The following is a 14,836-nucleotide window of genomic DNA, read 5'->3' as shown; positions in this document are numbered from 1 at the left end:
AACTAGCCGATACGCGTCAACGAAAACAGCTAGGGAGCTCAAATTTTACATTTCTTTGAGAGTTTTTAATAAAACAATTTCTTTGTATTTCACTCGCGCTTGTTGGATATGAAATCGTTATAGCCAACTCGGCGCTTCGCGCCTTGTTGGCTATCTACCATCTCATATCCAACGCGCCCTAATGGACTTACCTAGCTGCACGAGATGGCATTAAAGACCACAGTTATGGGTCGGTTACATGTTTAGCTAAATCTCAAGCAAGATACGATCGGGTCAATTATGTGAGAACATTACACAGATGATCGCTAATGCCTGCGGTGATCGGGTGATCGCGATCGTTTGGATCTCCCCTGTTCTATCCGAACGATTGTTTGCAGACCGGAGCGATCGTTAACGATTTTATGAGAACTACTTTTAAGCAAGAGAGACAATCGAAGCGATTCAAACTGTTCAGAATAATACTGTTTAATATTGCTCAGAACTCAACACAGACCAACATGGCCCCCAAAACAGTAGACTTTTACCAGCGCCTCAATAATGATAACACTCAAGAAAACCAGCGCGTCATAAAATCTGTGGTGCAGAACATGATCAGTAGCTGCGAATTATCACCATCAGCCAACGCCATCAGCCACCATTGTGTCCAGTCCTATTGGAAGGCCAATAATTGTATCGGCCTGTAGCTGTCCTACAGAAAACATCTCCGCTTATCTGGATGAAATTATGGCTCCCCTTGTTCGTGGACTTAATACTTAAACCAAGGACACAAATCATGCCCTGCAGATTTTCGACTCCTTTCGCTTCAATAATGACAACCACAACCAGTGCTTCATTTTTACCATGGACATCAAGTCTCTATACACCGTCGTACCGAATGAATGCGGTCTTCAGGCTTTGGCCCACTTCCTCGACAAACGACCTGTCCAAGATTCTCAAACGTCCACTCTTACACGGCTTGCAGAACTTGTGTTGACCCTCAACACATTCTCTTTTAATTGAGAGTTTTATCAACAAGTAGGAGGAGTGGCCCTAATTACGCATGCCTATTATTTGTTGGTTACGTAGAGGAGGCTATCATGTCTCAGTACTCTGGTTTCGTGCCGCAACTGCACAAGAGATACATTGATGATTTTGTGGGTGCTGCTTGCTGTTTGCGTCAAGGTCTGGATAGCAGTGGCGTAGCCAGGGGAGGGTTCCAGGGGTTCCGGAACCCCCCTTCGGGATATCGCAATAGCTAATTCAAGAGAAAAAATATTATTAGAACCCCCCTTTAATTCCGCCAGATTAGAAAAATGAAATTTTCAAGAAAATAAAATGAAATCTATAAATTATCACCTTGTGTTTACAATTACAAAATTTCGTGTACACAAGCCTGCGTTGTACGTGGGATCCAGCGCTTTTGGTTGCCTCGTTTTCAAATCTGCACACAACAGGCACATGGTCGGCTGACGCCACTCTGTTGTCAGATCAATGGTCACGGCGGGAAAGTCGAAAGAAGCGAAGATTCGATTCAATATGCAGCGTTCTATAACAGGATTTTTTACTAGTAAAAGGTAATGTGACAGTGATTTTTATCCAAATGTGAACAAGTTGCTGCACATCTTGTGTACGTTGCCAATTACTTCTGCAGAATGTGAGCGATCGTTCAGCACATTGCGCAGACTAAAGACATACCTGCGGGCTACAATGACCAGCGAGCGAGAGTCAGGACTTGCTCTTATGAACATACATTACAACAGACAAATTGACATTAGTGCAACAGTCGACATTTTTGCACGGAAGCATCCACGGCGCCTACTTCTGGCTGATATACTAGCTGACTAGTGAGTGACGGTACGCCGGGAGTGAATGGTACGCCAGAAAAATTACCTGGTACGCGGGAATTTGAGCTTCCCTTCTAAGAAATACTAGCTTCAATTGACGCTAAAATTGCTAAAAAATTTATGCTTAGAATCAAGGAGATGCCATTTCTGGGGACCGCAAATTTCAAAATTTCCCGGGGGAGCATGCCCTAGAGGAGCAGTTTTACCATAACAATTACAATTCACATTTGGAACCCCCCTATACAAAAATCCTGGCTACGCCCCTGGATAGCATTGTTAATGGCGACGCAGTTAATTCTAAAAGTTGAGCGGTGTTACCCCTAAAAAATCCAGTTGAGCCACCTTAAAAATAATCATACTAGGTTAAACAGTTGGAAAGCTATAGGAGAAACTGTACGTTTCATACTCTTCCTTTTTTAAAATATTTCGCGAATCCAAATCTACGCTTCTGTCTAGCTTCTTTTCCCTTACTCGCCTGGATCACCTCCAACCGTCTCGGCGGTTGTAAACGATCAAGGCGATCGAAATGATCGGGGCGATTACTATATGACGAAACCAACCTTAAATAATCACGTATATTTTTTAAAAACGTATTTATTCTTATGGCAGATGCTGTCGATCCCATTCAACCCTTACACCTGGGACAGTACTAAACAACGAGTCAACTCTGATGTCCTAGCTCTGGAATTAAAAGACGAAAGGAGAAAGGTGATCAAACTAGCAAATCTCTCAAACGGTGTCACGGTTATCATACCATTGAAACCTCGGACAATATCCTCAGAAAATCCGCAGTATTTCACCAATAAAAATTTACGTTTTCACAAGATCGATGTCGAAAACGAAAACACCTTCATTATAGTGGAAATCACGCCTGGAGATGCAAGTACACATCTGATTGTTTACATACGATATGGTCAGCGGCCAACCACCAAAGAGCATGACCTCAATGCCACTGTCTCCAGTAACGGAAGGTGCGTTTGGACACTGACTGCACATGGCAAAAAGGATGGTAAAACTGAGTGTTCGTTTAGTCAGTCTTTTCCAATAAAAACTCTGGCCAAGCGACCTGGAAAATACTTTCTTGGAGTTCAAAGCTATAAAAAAATTTTGAATAACTCCCACAAAAGAAAGAAAAGATCGTGTTTTGGAAATAGACGAGAAAAGCGCTCGTGCGTCGAAGTCAAGGATCCCCCTCCCACTCCTCCTCAGAGCAAGAATGTAACTGTTGTGCCAGTATATGATTCTAAGACTGATCAGAACTATACTCTGAGGGTAGCACTGGGGAGCTGTGTGTATTGATCAGAGGAGCGGGAAATGTGGATAACAGACGGCTGTCAAGTAAGTTATGTCATCTTTCCTGGTTGACGTCCCATTTGTTTCTTCGCGATCAGCGATTTTTGGAAGCCTTCAGGCAACCTTCGTAATGTTTGCAAGACGCCAAGCGATCTTGACAGTTGTCTTTGTTTTTGCACTCGAGTGCTTTCAGTTATCAATTGGAGTATGAGCCCGAGTTTTCTATGAGCGAATAGTCAACGAGGCAGTCAAAATTCGAGGCGCAGCCTAGTCGACTATTGCTCACAGAAAACGAGGACGATTAATCTAATCACCGTATTTCAGTAGACGCTTGAATATTGCAAACCAAAATTTAAAGCTACAATTTTATACATTAGAGTGAATTCGTGTAACCCGTTTTTTATATGCAAATGCGCCGTGTAATATTTAAATGAGCTGTACAGGAAAACAGAAAATTGCGGATAAATCGTAATTATTTGCATGTGGAAGTCAGGTTAAAATTCAAGCATTTACCAATATGTAAAAACCAAAACAGATAACGGGGCTTAAAATTTATCATGCCTTGAATTGTCTTGCGATTTTAGACAAACATTTTATATTTAACATCCCGTGAAGAAAAACAAACTAATCTTCGATTTAGGTTGAACATGTTCTTGAAGTTCTTAAAGAAAGACACGTCCTGTTTATACTTATTTTCTGTATAACTATTAAAGTGATTTCTTTGAGGTTTTCTGACCACTCGTGTATTGTTTTATTGTACACAAACATTAGAATATTATACGACTCATTAACATATAAAAAACGGGTTACACGAATTCACTCTATTTTCAAGCAAAAAAATCAAGAAAAATTTTCCCTTTCATGAGCAACGCGTGCGCTATTGGTGAAAAGAATGGGAGAACCCATCAGATTTGAGTATTTCTCATATAACACGCTTGGTGTCTCAGGCTGCTAGCTATTGATAAATCTGTCTGCCCTGAACTAGTCAGATTGGAGTGATTTATTATTTCTTTTGGATAACAAAGGACAGGGATCTGAATAATTCCAAACTAAATGCCTTTGTATCTGTTATTTGCAGGTATTATCAGCAACATTGAACGGATTTATCAACTGTTCCTGTAACCACCTGACGTCATTTGGAGGAGATCTTTCAGTTAAACCGAATCCAATCGATTTTGACAAGGTCCTGGTCCAGTTTAAAAATATTGAAGAAAATGGAAATGTTGCAGTTATTGTGACGGTGGCTGTTGTTCTTGTATGTTATTTTACCGTGCTGGTTATCGCCAGAAAAGCGGATAAAGTGGACGCTAGATATGTAAGTACCGGTAATAAATTTAACCATGTTGTGGAATCAAACCAGTGTAATGTTTTATTGTAAAATCTGCCATTATATAATGAGTGAACATAGCACGAACTGCACTGACATCCGGCGATAGCTTATAAGTTCTGCGAAAGTTGATTTTTGATGTATGATTGACAGCTCATCTCAAGAAAACCTTGCGTGTGTGTTTGTTTTATCTTGCTGTTTTTTTTTCTTTTTTAAGATAGGATTCAAGTTTTCTCCAACACAAACCGTTGACTGACAGTTCGTAGTGTTACATTTACTCCATTTTAAAATTCACAGAGTTTACCTTGCAAGAAAGAGACTATTAATCATGTATCAGGCGAAAAATACTGAACTGATCAGCTATTGTTTCTTTGGCCCTTCTTTAACATGTATATTGGGCTAGATTCAGGTTATTGAAATTGGCAAGTTATGTCGCACTGCAGGCGATTTTTGGAAGTCGAGCGTTTGTATTCAAAAACACGAGTGAAAGAGGGTAGGAAGGGGGCGGCAAAGAGAGAGAAACACTTTTTTCATCTCCTCGCACTCCCTTGTGTGTGTGGGTGTGTTTTTTTTTTATTATTATTTTTATTGTTTGTTTTAATTCGCCCCAACCTTCCTCTCTCGGCCTCTTTTTCTATTGCAACTCTTGCTCGTCTAAAATATTCCTGAAGAAGCTGCTAGTTTTCAAAGCTGGTTGTGCTTGTAGAACCGGCTTTTGCTTTCTCACCACTGAGTGGAAGCCTATGAGTAGCCCTTTGTGAAGATTGAGTCTTGGAAATCACAGCTTCATCTGCTTCATTACTGACTATTATTTATTGTCATCATTAATGAAAAAATTTGATGCTGCAATAACTGCATGTCATCAACATTGATTTCTAGAATGTTTTGCCAGTACAGCTACCATCCACAGTAAACAGCTTACACGAATACGAGATAATAATTTCAACTGGTGTGTGGACAAATTCCGGCACGACAGCTAAAGTTGCCATCGAGATATACGGTGCTGATGATAGCACTGGAATTATTCAGCTCAGCTCAGAGGAACCTGGCGTGAATAAATTTCTTTTTTCTCGGGGAAACACAGATGTCTTCGTTTTTTATGTTCACAACCGGCTTGGTGCGATTCAGGGAGTGCGGATTGGCCATGATAACTCTGGCGAGAGCCCTTCGTGGTTTCTAGAGGAAATCGTGATTGTGGACAAAGCAGTCGATAAATCATGGGCATTCGCCAGCAGCCAGTGGCTTGCCCTGGAACGAGAAGACGGTCGAATTGAGCGAATGATCGAGCAAGTGCCAAATCAACTGCATTTTAGCCATGAAGTTGTAAAACGGTGGTGGAAAGGCCTCACAGAAATGCATATTTGGATTTCAGTTGTAGCGAAGGCAAGGAGAAACCGGTTTACAAGAGTACAGCGGGCGTCGTGTTGTCTTTCAGTATTACTGACAGCTATGCTCGCCAACGCGATGTTCTATAAGTTGGTTAGCAAATCAGAACAAGGCATTCAGTTAGGACCGTTGAAATTCTCATCGAGGCAAGTTATGATTGGCATCAAAAGCACGCTTATCATCGCACCAATTAACATCCTTATAACGTTTCTGTTTCAAAAAGGAGCTGGAAAGTCAACAATTGAATCTCGATGTTGCTCCAAAGTAAAGTGGCTCACTTATCTCGCCTGGTTCTTCTTCGTTTGTTCTTGTACTCTGTCAGCGACGTTTACCATCTTCTACAGTTTGACCTGGGGAAAGAGCATCAGTGAGCAATGGCTGTCATCGATGTTCATATCATTCACTCAGAATGTGATAATTATGGAGCCGTTTAAAGTATTCTTCATAGTTCTTTTGCTAGCGGTCATTCTCAAATGGAAGACGAGTAGACATAAAGAAAATGAAAGCATTGATGAAGGTGAACATAGTTTTTCACAACACAGATTGTGGACACTGAAGCTTACTGAAGTGGAGGAGATGAGAAAACGTCAAACCAGAAAACAAAACTTGTCGCGGTTTTTCGTGGAACTTTTCTTTTACGTTATCTTCGTTTTCTTGCTGATGGTGGTGTGCTATGGTAACAGAAATGATTATCGATATCTGATGACGAAGTCTATCCGAGATGGGCTACCCCATTTTCACAAGGTGAGTGCAGCCTACAAAGAAGCTGCTTTGGATTAACTGTTAACTGACTGACAAATTACTGGATTAGTTTGTTTGTTTGTCTTGTTTTGTTTTTTGTTTTTTTGTTTTTTTCATTTAGTGAGCTCTATGCTTGGTTAGTTAAAAACAAGAAGGGTGGGGAGGCAGATTACCCCCCCCCCCCCTCCGCCTGTGTAGACTTCGAAATATGAGAGCATCTTGGTGTGACCATTAAAAAACCATTTATTATTTTTAAAGCCAAAATTAATTTGTCTGCATTTGTTGTGATTGACCAAAATTGATCCTTTTGGCAACTAAGGGTGGGTCTAATTGACCTCTTTCTGGAATAACCAGAGAGCAAAATACTTGAAATATTTCGAAATAAGACGTCATTTCCTCTCTGGATCGTGGCTTTTAGAAAGAAAAAAGAAATAGCCGGAGCAGCTAGAGAGAGCGGATATATTATAGAGCCGCTATTCACCAAGCGAGCCATGACGACTTATTAAAATGTCCTTAATAAATAGTATAGCAGCCAGGTTACAATAGCAAAGGCTTGGACGAAGCGGGAAGAACCTAAAAACTGCTCAAGTATGCACGACTCTTATTATTCCGACCACAAAATAAACAATCAGCTATTCTAAAATAATTCGGAATAATGTTATTTTGGGGGGAGGTCAATTCACCCCATCCTCAGAATGAGACGCATCTGAGAAGTGGACAGCACAGCTGTATGCAGGAAGATCCAAACCTTTTAGCGGTAAAAGATACAACGAGTCTAACCATCTTATTAAATTAAAAATCTTAAATTACATCTTCTTTTAGTAAGTTTATGGAATAACCTCAGGTTACTTTCGGCTTGGTCCATAAAACTGGGAAAAAGGTAACTCCACCAAATATTTCCCCACGGGTTTAATCAATACAATCAATATGTTTACCTCACACCATTTTCTTTCTTTAATTTCCATGCCAGGCTGTGAACAACACAAAGTACTGGAGCTGGCTGAATGACGTCTTTGTTCCGGGTGTGTTTGCCGGTCGATGGTACAACGGGCAGCAAGAAAATCAAACCATGTACATTGGCAACAAACGCATGAGGACCCGCATAGGACATTTTTCTGTTCGCTGTTGGAAGCCAACGTTGCTACAGACGCCATATGTAATTATATAGCAGAATCGCAAAAATGTGTGAATCCTCGCAGTTGGAGGTGAATCTCATCTTGATTGACAATTTCAGCGTAATCACAGCTTGCATTCTATTTGGTTTTTATTTTATTTTTTAACAGAGAAAGATAACAGTTGTACCAGTAAGCGGGATAGCTAAATTATAACGGATTATACTGATCAGTGTACAGTTCTAAAAATCATTTAAAACAATGTTTAAATCTGTTTATCGTTCACTTTGGTTCATTTCACCCAGCGAAGTCACTGCGACACGGCGTGAAGCCGCGATTGTAAGTTTTTCTGGAAAACAACGCGTGAAAAATTTAGTTTGAGGATTGATTCGATAGTAGTTATATCAATTGCTCGCTTTGTCAGTTTTCATTCTGTGTTTGCTTCAGTGACAACTGATTTCGTTTTTCTTCAATGCGAGATGCACACGTATTTAATTCAGCCGTTTCAGTTTCTTTGTCTTCATCGTAGTCACAACCTTTTATGTTGACTGATAACAGACCTATCACGTTAATAACCGCAAGCAGAGCGCCCGCTAACGTAAACATTATCTGAAAACACAAACTGCACAGTATACTAGTAAGCGATCAAAGATATCGCAATGTTTTTGTTTGCTATTTATAAGCGCGTATCAAAAACTGTCCATGTCGCTAAGGTGTCCATCCATTATTAAATGCAGACACTCTTTCAGCTTGTCGTGAGCTGGTGTGTACAAGAATAGCGAGTATTGTGTTATTAATTTTCACGCCTCGAATAAGTTAGCTGTGCGCCAGAAAATTACCCAGCAAGTTATGGAATAACGAATAAAAAGACGCGAAAAACGTAACACGACACACTGAACCCAAAGGGGCTTTTGATCCTTTATTGGTATGAATGTAAAAACATGTTTCATGCGATCAATTAATCTAAATGTCTTCGCACGAAAAACACGGAAAGCAAAAAAAAAAAAGGTGCATTCTTAACAAGCACAATATAAAATCATGGCACTATCCAATCTCTTCAAACTCGAACTACCAAATTATATGCCGATTTCACTTAGAAGTTTTGTAGAAAATCATGGCATTAGCAAATATCCCCACATTCGGACAGCCCCAATTCCCCCTGCCCCTTAAAAACAAAACCTCTTAGAGTTGGATAAAATCGGGAAATATTTCATAATTCCATAACGTTCTATAAACTCACAGAATCACGGGCGTGCCACCTAGTGTTTCTGTTGCAGTTCTTGCACTTAGGAGTTTTGTAGAAAATCATGGCATTATGAAATATTCCCACATTCGGACAACCCTAATTTACCCTGCCCCGTGAAAAACCCCTTCGTGGAGTTGAATAGAATCGGGGAAAAAATGAAGGAAGTTTCATAATTCCAGAACGTTCTATAAACTCACAGAATCACGGGCGTGCCACCTAGTGTTTCTGTTGCAGTTCTTGCACTTAGGAGTTTAGCACAAAATCATGGCATTATCAAATATCCCCACATTCGTACAACCCTAATTCCCCCTGCCCCGTGAAAAAACCCCTTCGTGGAGTTGAATAAAATCGGGAAAAAATGCAGGAAGTTTCATAATTCCATAACGTTCTATAAACTCACAGAATCACGGGCGTGCCACCTAGTGTTTCTGTTGCAGTTCTTGCACTTAGGAGTTTAGCACAAAATCATGGCATTATCAAATATCCCCACATTCGGACAACCCTAATTCCCCCTGCCCCGGGAAAACCCCTTCGTGGAGTTGAATGGAATCGGGAAAAAATGCAGGAAGTTTCATAATCCCATAACGTTCTATAAACTCACAGAATCACGGGCGTGCCACCTAGTGTTTCTGTTGCAGTTCTTGCACTTAGGAGTTTAGCAGAAAATCATGGCATTATCAAATATCCCCACATTCGGACAACCCTAATTCCCCCTGCCCCGGGAAAACCCCTTCGTGGAGTTGAATGGAATCGGGAAAAAATGCAGGAAGTTTCATAATCCCATAACGTTCTATAAACTCACAGAATCACGGGCGTGCCACCTAGTGTTTCTGTTGCAGTTCTTGCACTTAGGAGTTTAGCAGAAAATCATGGCATTATCAAATATCCCCACATTCGGACAACCCTAATTCCCCCTGCCCCGGGAAAACCCCTTCGTGGAGTTGAATGGAATCGGGAAAAAATGCAGGAAGTTTCATAATCCCATAACGTTCTATAAACTCACAGAATCACGGGCGTGCCACCTAGTGTTTCTGTTGCAGTTCTTGCACTTAGGAGTTTTGTAGAAAATCATGGCATTATGATAGAATATCCCCACATTCGGACAACCCTAATTTCCCCTGCCCCGTGAAAAACCCCTTCGTGGAGTTGAATAGAATCGGGAAAAAAATGCAGGAAGTTTCATAATTCCAGAACGTTCTATAAACTCACAGAATCACGGGCGTGCCACCTAGTGTTTTTGTTGCAGTTCTTGCACTTAGGAGTTTAGTAGAAAATCATGGCATTATCAAATATCCCCACATTCTGACAACCAAATTGTTTGTTCGCCCAATTCCCCCCTGCCCCTTAAAAAACCATTTAGAGTTGGATACAACCTGGAAAATTATGCAGAAAGTTTCATAATGGCATAACGTTCTTACTCACAGAATCACGGGCGTGCCACCTAGTGTTTCTGTTGCAGTTGTTAAATATTTGCACTTAGGAGTTGTAGAACAGTATGGCATTATCAAATATCCCCACATTCTGACTACCAAATTGTTTGTTCCCCAATAAATGTAATGAAATAGTTTAGTAACAGTAAAATAATTGAATTTCTCGCAATCATCGATATTTTCGATTTTGACTTTTCGCATCACTCGGTTTGACCACGTTGTAAACAAAGCACGAAACAGACTTACCTGGACACAGTGCATTCAATCCGGTCCATCGATGTGAAAATTCTATCTGATCGAAACATAAAATTAAGAAAATCCGCAGGCAAGCTTATACAGGTGCTTTTGCATAACAGACACAACAAACCTTTTCTACTACCGACAGAACAATTCTCTTTTCATGCGCCAGTAACATGAACGATTTGGCATATTATGTGAAGTATCTTCCTGGCGCCCGGTCCAGGCCGCTTCATGCAACTTCGTTAGAATGATGACCGATTCAGTTGACCAATGTCGATATGACCATCGTGCTATTGAAGCATACAATTCTCAAATCAAAATATGTTTGTAGTGACATACCTGACTTTTTTTCCGCCAAGCGAGTTCGCGCGCCGCTTAACATAATTTATTCTACCGCCAGACACGAAAATTGATCCACGTAACGTATAAGTGTTGACAACACAGTGACAACATCATCTTACGAGACCGCGCGCAGCTTCAGTCCAAGAAAATCTGGAGCTTTTCGTCTTCTCATTCTGCGATACAGTGCTCAAGAGCATAATTTTAAAGCGACGAAAACGAAGCTGTGGCCCAGATTTGCGGACTACATTCTTGAAAGCAGGGGAATTAATTTTAAATTTATTTTTCCCCTACAAATGTTTGATGTTATATACAAATGCTTTCTGGTGCTTTGTTTTGTTTTTTGTTCGTCAATTATTATAACTTTAGATCCTTGTTATTCATATTTAATATTGACTTTGCTTGCATAGCGCGGCTAATAAAAAAAAAATACGATCTCCCCACATCACTTTAATTGCCGAATCCTGCAGATTGATAAAGTTATTTATAGCGAAAGTCTTGGCGAACATCTCATTACATCTGTCAAGTGATGAGTTGTGACTGATGTTTTGCACTCCTCCTGCGAGCTTTACCGAGCTTCAAATTGCAAGATCTGTCAACACGCCTATTGTTTACTATTGCGAAATCGGTGCACTGAATGTACCCATGGCCGACACTATCGCAGGTTGCTAAGGCGTGCGGGTCCTCATGTCTGTTTTAGTTGGAATGGCTCGAGCAAGGCAACTGAGAGTTAAACCCAGTAAGTTTAATTTGTCTTTCCGTTGACAGAATCAGGTTTAATTTACAGTTATATTAAGGAAGAAGGAGATAAAACATAATTTCTTATAAGTTAATTGTTAAATAGATTCATTCAACATTTGTACGAAATCGTCGCTTAATGCCAGACCCAAAGCGCAATGTTTTACATAAGCAATCATTGCCACAACAACTTCGTACCAAAAGCCTTACAGAGGCTCAGCCTTAATACAGCTCCTTCGATACATCTCGATTAAATAGTCGATTAACACTATCCCAGGATTAAACGTTGATCGAGATTTTAATTCTCTAGTGTTAAAGTGTTTTGAAGTTTGAGATCATGAGTCGTCGTCAAAATTGGAAGACAAAAAACCTAAACAGAAACTTCATTAAAAACTGAGTTGAAAACCTGAAATCCAGATTGATACTTATCCTAGGTTAGCATTATCGTTGTTTGAACAACCCGGCCCAGATGGCGAATTGCAGTCGCCGAGTTCAAAATTGCTTAGCAACTAATCGCGCGATGATAGCGAGGCAACTTAGTATACTAGGAAAGAAAACTGATTTACCAATTTACAATTATTGTTATTACACAAATCACAGGAAATTTGTCTACACACCATATAAAGACTATAAATTATTCGTGTTCTGTTTTTGAAATTCCTGTAATGTTTATTTAACTTGTCATTTCAGCATCCTGTAACATCATGGCCAATATAACCAAAATCTCCCCGGTCTGCTACGAAGGATACTCGGAAGCAAACGAGGAGAGAAGAGCTTTCAGTAAACCGGGATGGAAGCCCATCAAAAACGTAACCAGTCGTGACGAGCTACTCCTAGCTTGCCCGAAGCCGTGGAGATATCAATCAGCTGGGGAGAGTCACACAGGAACGAAATGGGGACAATTCTCGTTGTACCCTGGGGGAGGGTACATCGCGGATTTGGGATACAATACCGCAACAGCTGTTAGCGTAATCAAAAATTTACAAAAATATGATTGGTTGGATAGACAGACCAGAGCTGTTGTCGTGGAATTCTCCACGTTCAATCCTTCAGTAAATGTTTTAGGAATCGGAACATATTTCTTCGAAGTCGAAGCCTCTGGATACAGAGCACCTTTCACAAAAACTGAAGTTATTTCTTTGTATTCCACGGAAACCGCATCACGTCCGCTATATTTAATCTGTGCACTTTTATTCGTTGTATTCGTACTGCTGTATCTCGGACGAGAGTGTTACAAGCTTTGGAAACAATGGTCTCGTTATTTCAAATCCTTTTGGAACTGGTTAGAAATATTCCAAATGGTTTTGTCAATAACAGCTATTGCTATGCATATTGTACAGTCGGACAGAATCACTTTAGTGATTAGAAAATTGCAACAAAACGTTTACGCGAATATAAATTTTCAAGAGGCAGACATTTGGTGTGAAGCCGAGAATGCTGTATTGGGCATCCTAACTTTTACCGTCACTGTAAAACTATTGCGGCTTATTCGCTTCAACAAACAGGTTGCCTTATTTGCGAAAACAGTGAAGATATCTGCGCGACATCTTTTCTCATTCGTGGTTGTTTTTTTAATTCAGTTCGTGGCTTTCCTACACTTCGGTATCATGACCTTCGGAACTGGATCCGAGCAATACTCGTCGGTTTTACGAGGGACATTTTTTCAGCTCGAGTTAACTTTGGGTCGAGTCAGAGCTAGGCCTATTAACGAATTGGCAGCCATCAACAAGACTCTTGGTAGGATCTTTTGCGTAACGATTCTTGCAATTATTACTATACTGTTAATAAATTTTTTCATTGTTATCTTGAACGACGCCTTGGTGGAAGCAAAGGACGCCGCAAAGAAAAATGAAATGTTCGACCTTGTAGACGAATGTAAGTGGAAAAGCACAAGGGAAAGAAAGGCTTTTTTTGATGCGATTAGTAATAGTCTACGGCGAGTGAACCTCAACGAAAACAGCAAAACAGATGCTACAACTCCTGAAGGTAATTCCAGGAACAGTTCTACGATAAACTTTGATCTAATAAGCCAAGCCATCAGAGCTTCTAGGGAGCAAATGATCCAAGGATCAGCAAATGAGAAACCACGAAACCAGAGAAGAAAATGCTCCTTTGATAAGGTCAGTAATATCATTGGAAGCCTGAAGGATGTCAACTCCGAAGATCGCCATAACAATAAAAAGAAAGGAAAGAAAGTACGCTTCAAAGAACATGTCATAAATTCGCAACTGGGGAGACTACAAAAGACTAAGAGAGTCCTGTTCCAGCGCTTGGATAACATAGTCCAAGGACATGCCGAAGAAGAAAGGACTTTTCACTTCTTATGCCACAAAATGGGGATTTTTAAGTCCTTAGACCAACTGCTAGTCGGTGAAAAGTCACAGGATCTGTGAATGATGCATTCGCTTGATCTTTTAAACATGCGCGTACGGTGATAGAAAATGGATTAGTTATTAAATATCTCGGCAAAAGAAATGTCGCATGTAAGGTAGAGATTCTCTAGGAATTTCCTAGAATAGTTTCTTTTTTTCACGCTATATCAATTATAAGCTAGGTTTGTAGCAGGAATGCACAGCCGTGACGTTAAGAAATGTTTCGATAAGGTTAAGTCAGCGTTCGAGTCTTGTGGCCCATCAGGACGGAGCTTATCCGGATTTTCGTAGCATTAGACTAGTAGCGGTATTCCTTCTCCCCCCTGGATGGGATGTTAGTTCATCGTAGGATGACCCCCCCCCCCCCCTCCCCCACCCCCCAACAATAAATTCGCCGTGGCCCCGGCCAGGGCTAGAACCCAGACCGATGGATCCGGAGTATAGCGTAACCATTAGGCCGCCGCGTCGCCCATGTGAGCTGGATCCGGAGTATAGCGTAACCATTAGGCCGCCGTGTCGCCCATGAGAGATGGTTAAGATAAGAAATAGATCGGGCTCACACAAATGCACCATAAAATTAATACAACTTAGCTCTAATTCCGTAGACAAATGTTTTCCAGTAAGAAAACACTGCACAATGTAATTTTAATTTTAATTTTCGTATCTGTGGAACAACAATGAATTTTGCGAGTCTGAGACCATATAATATAAGTTGAAAATTTGTCCAATATCGTACTGGATGTTTTTTTTTATTACCTAACTAAGCTGTAAATAGGCCCATTTGAACCC

At 40.5% G+C, this 14,836-nt stretch overlaps 1 protein-coding gene across 1 annotated transcript in view; it reads left to right on the top strand.

Moving 5' to 3' along the window:
* LOC144650048 (polycystin-1-like protein 2) overlaps positions 1–14,503 on the top strand; it is a 117,830-nt gene extending 103,327 nt beyond the window's left edge. The window contains 6 exon segments of the mRNA XM_078509692.1: positions 2,433–3,161; positions 4,195–4,431; positions 5,323–6,573; positions 7,541–7,659; positions 11,627–11,676; positions 12,366–14,503. Of these exon segments, the coding sequence (XP_078365818.1) occupies positions 2,433–3,161; positions 4,195–4,431; positions 5,323–6,573; positions 7,541–7,659; positions 11,627–11,676; positions 12,366–14,068 (4,089 nt within the window). The 3' untranslated portion in view covers positions 14,069–14,503.
* The last annotated feature ends 333 nt before the right edge of the window (positions 14,504–14,836 follow it).

The sequence above is a fragment of the Oculina patagonica genome, chromosome 4, assembly GCF_052425735.1.
Source record: "Oculina patagonica isolate OP01 chromosome 4, crgOcupat, whole genome shotgun sequence".
Classification (NCBI taxonomy): domain Eukaryota; kingdom Metazoa; phylum Cnidaria; class Anthozoa; order Scleractinia; family Oculinidae; genus Oculina; species Oculina patagonica.
Note: the sequence above shows the minus strand (reverse complement) of the source record. Positions and strands in the feature narration are given on the sequence as shown.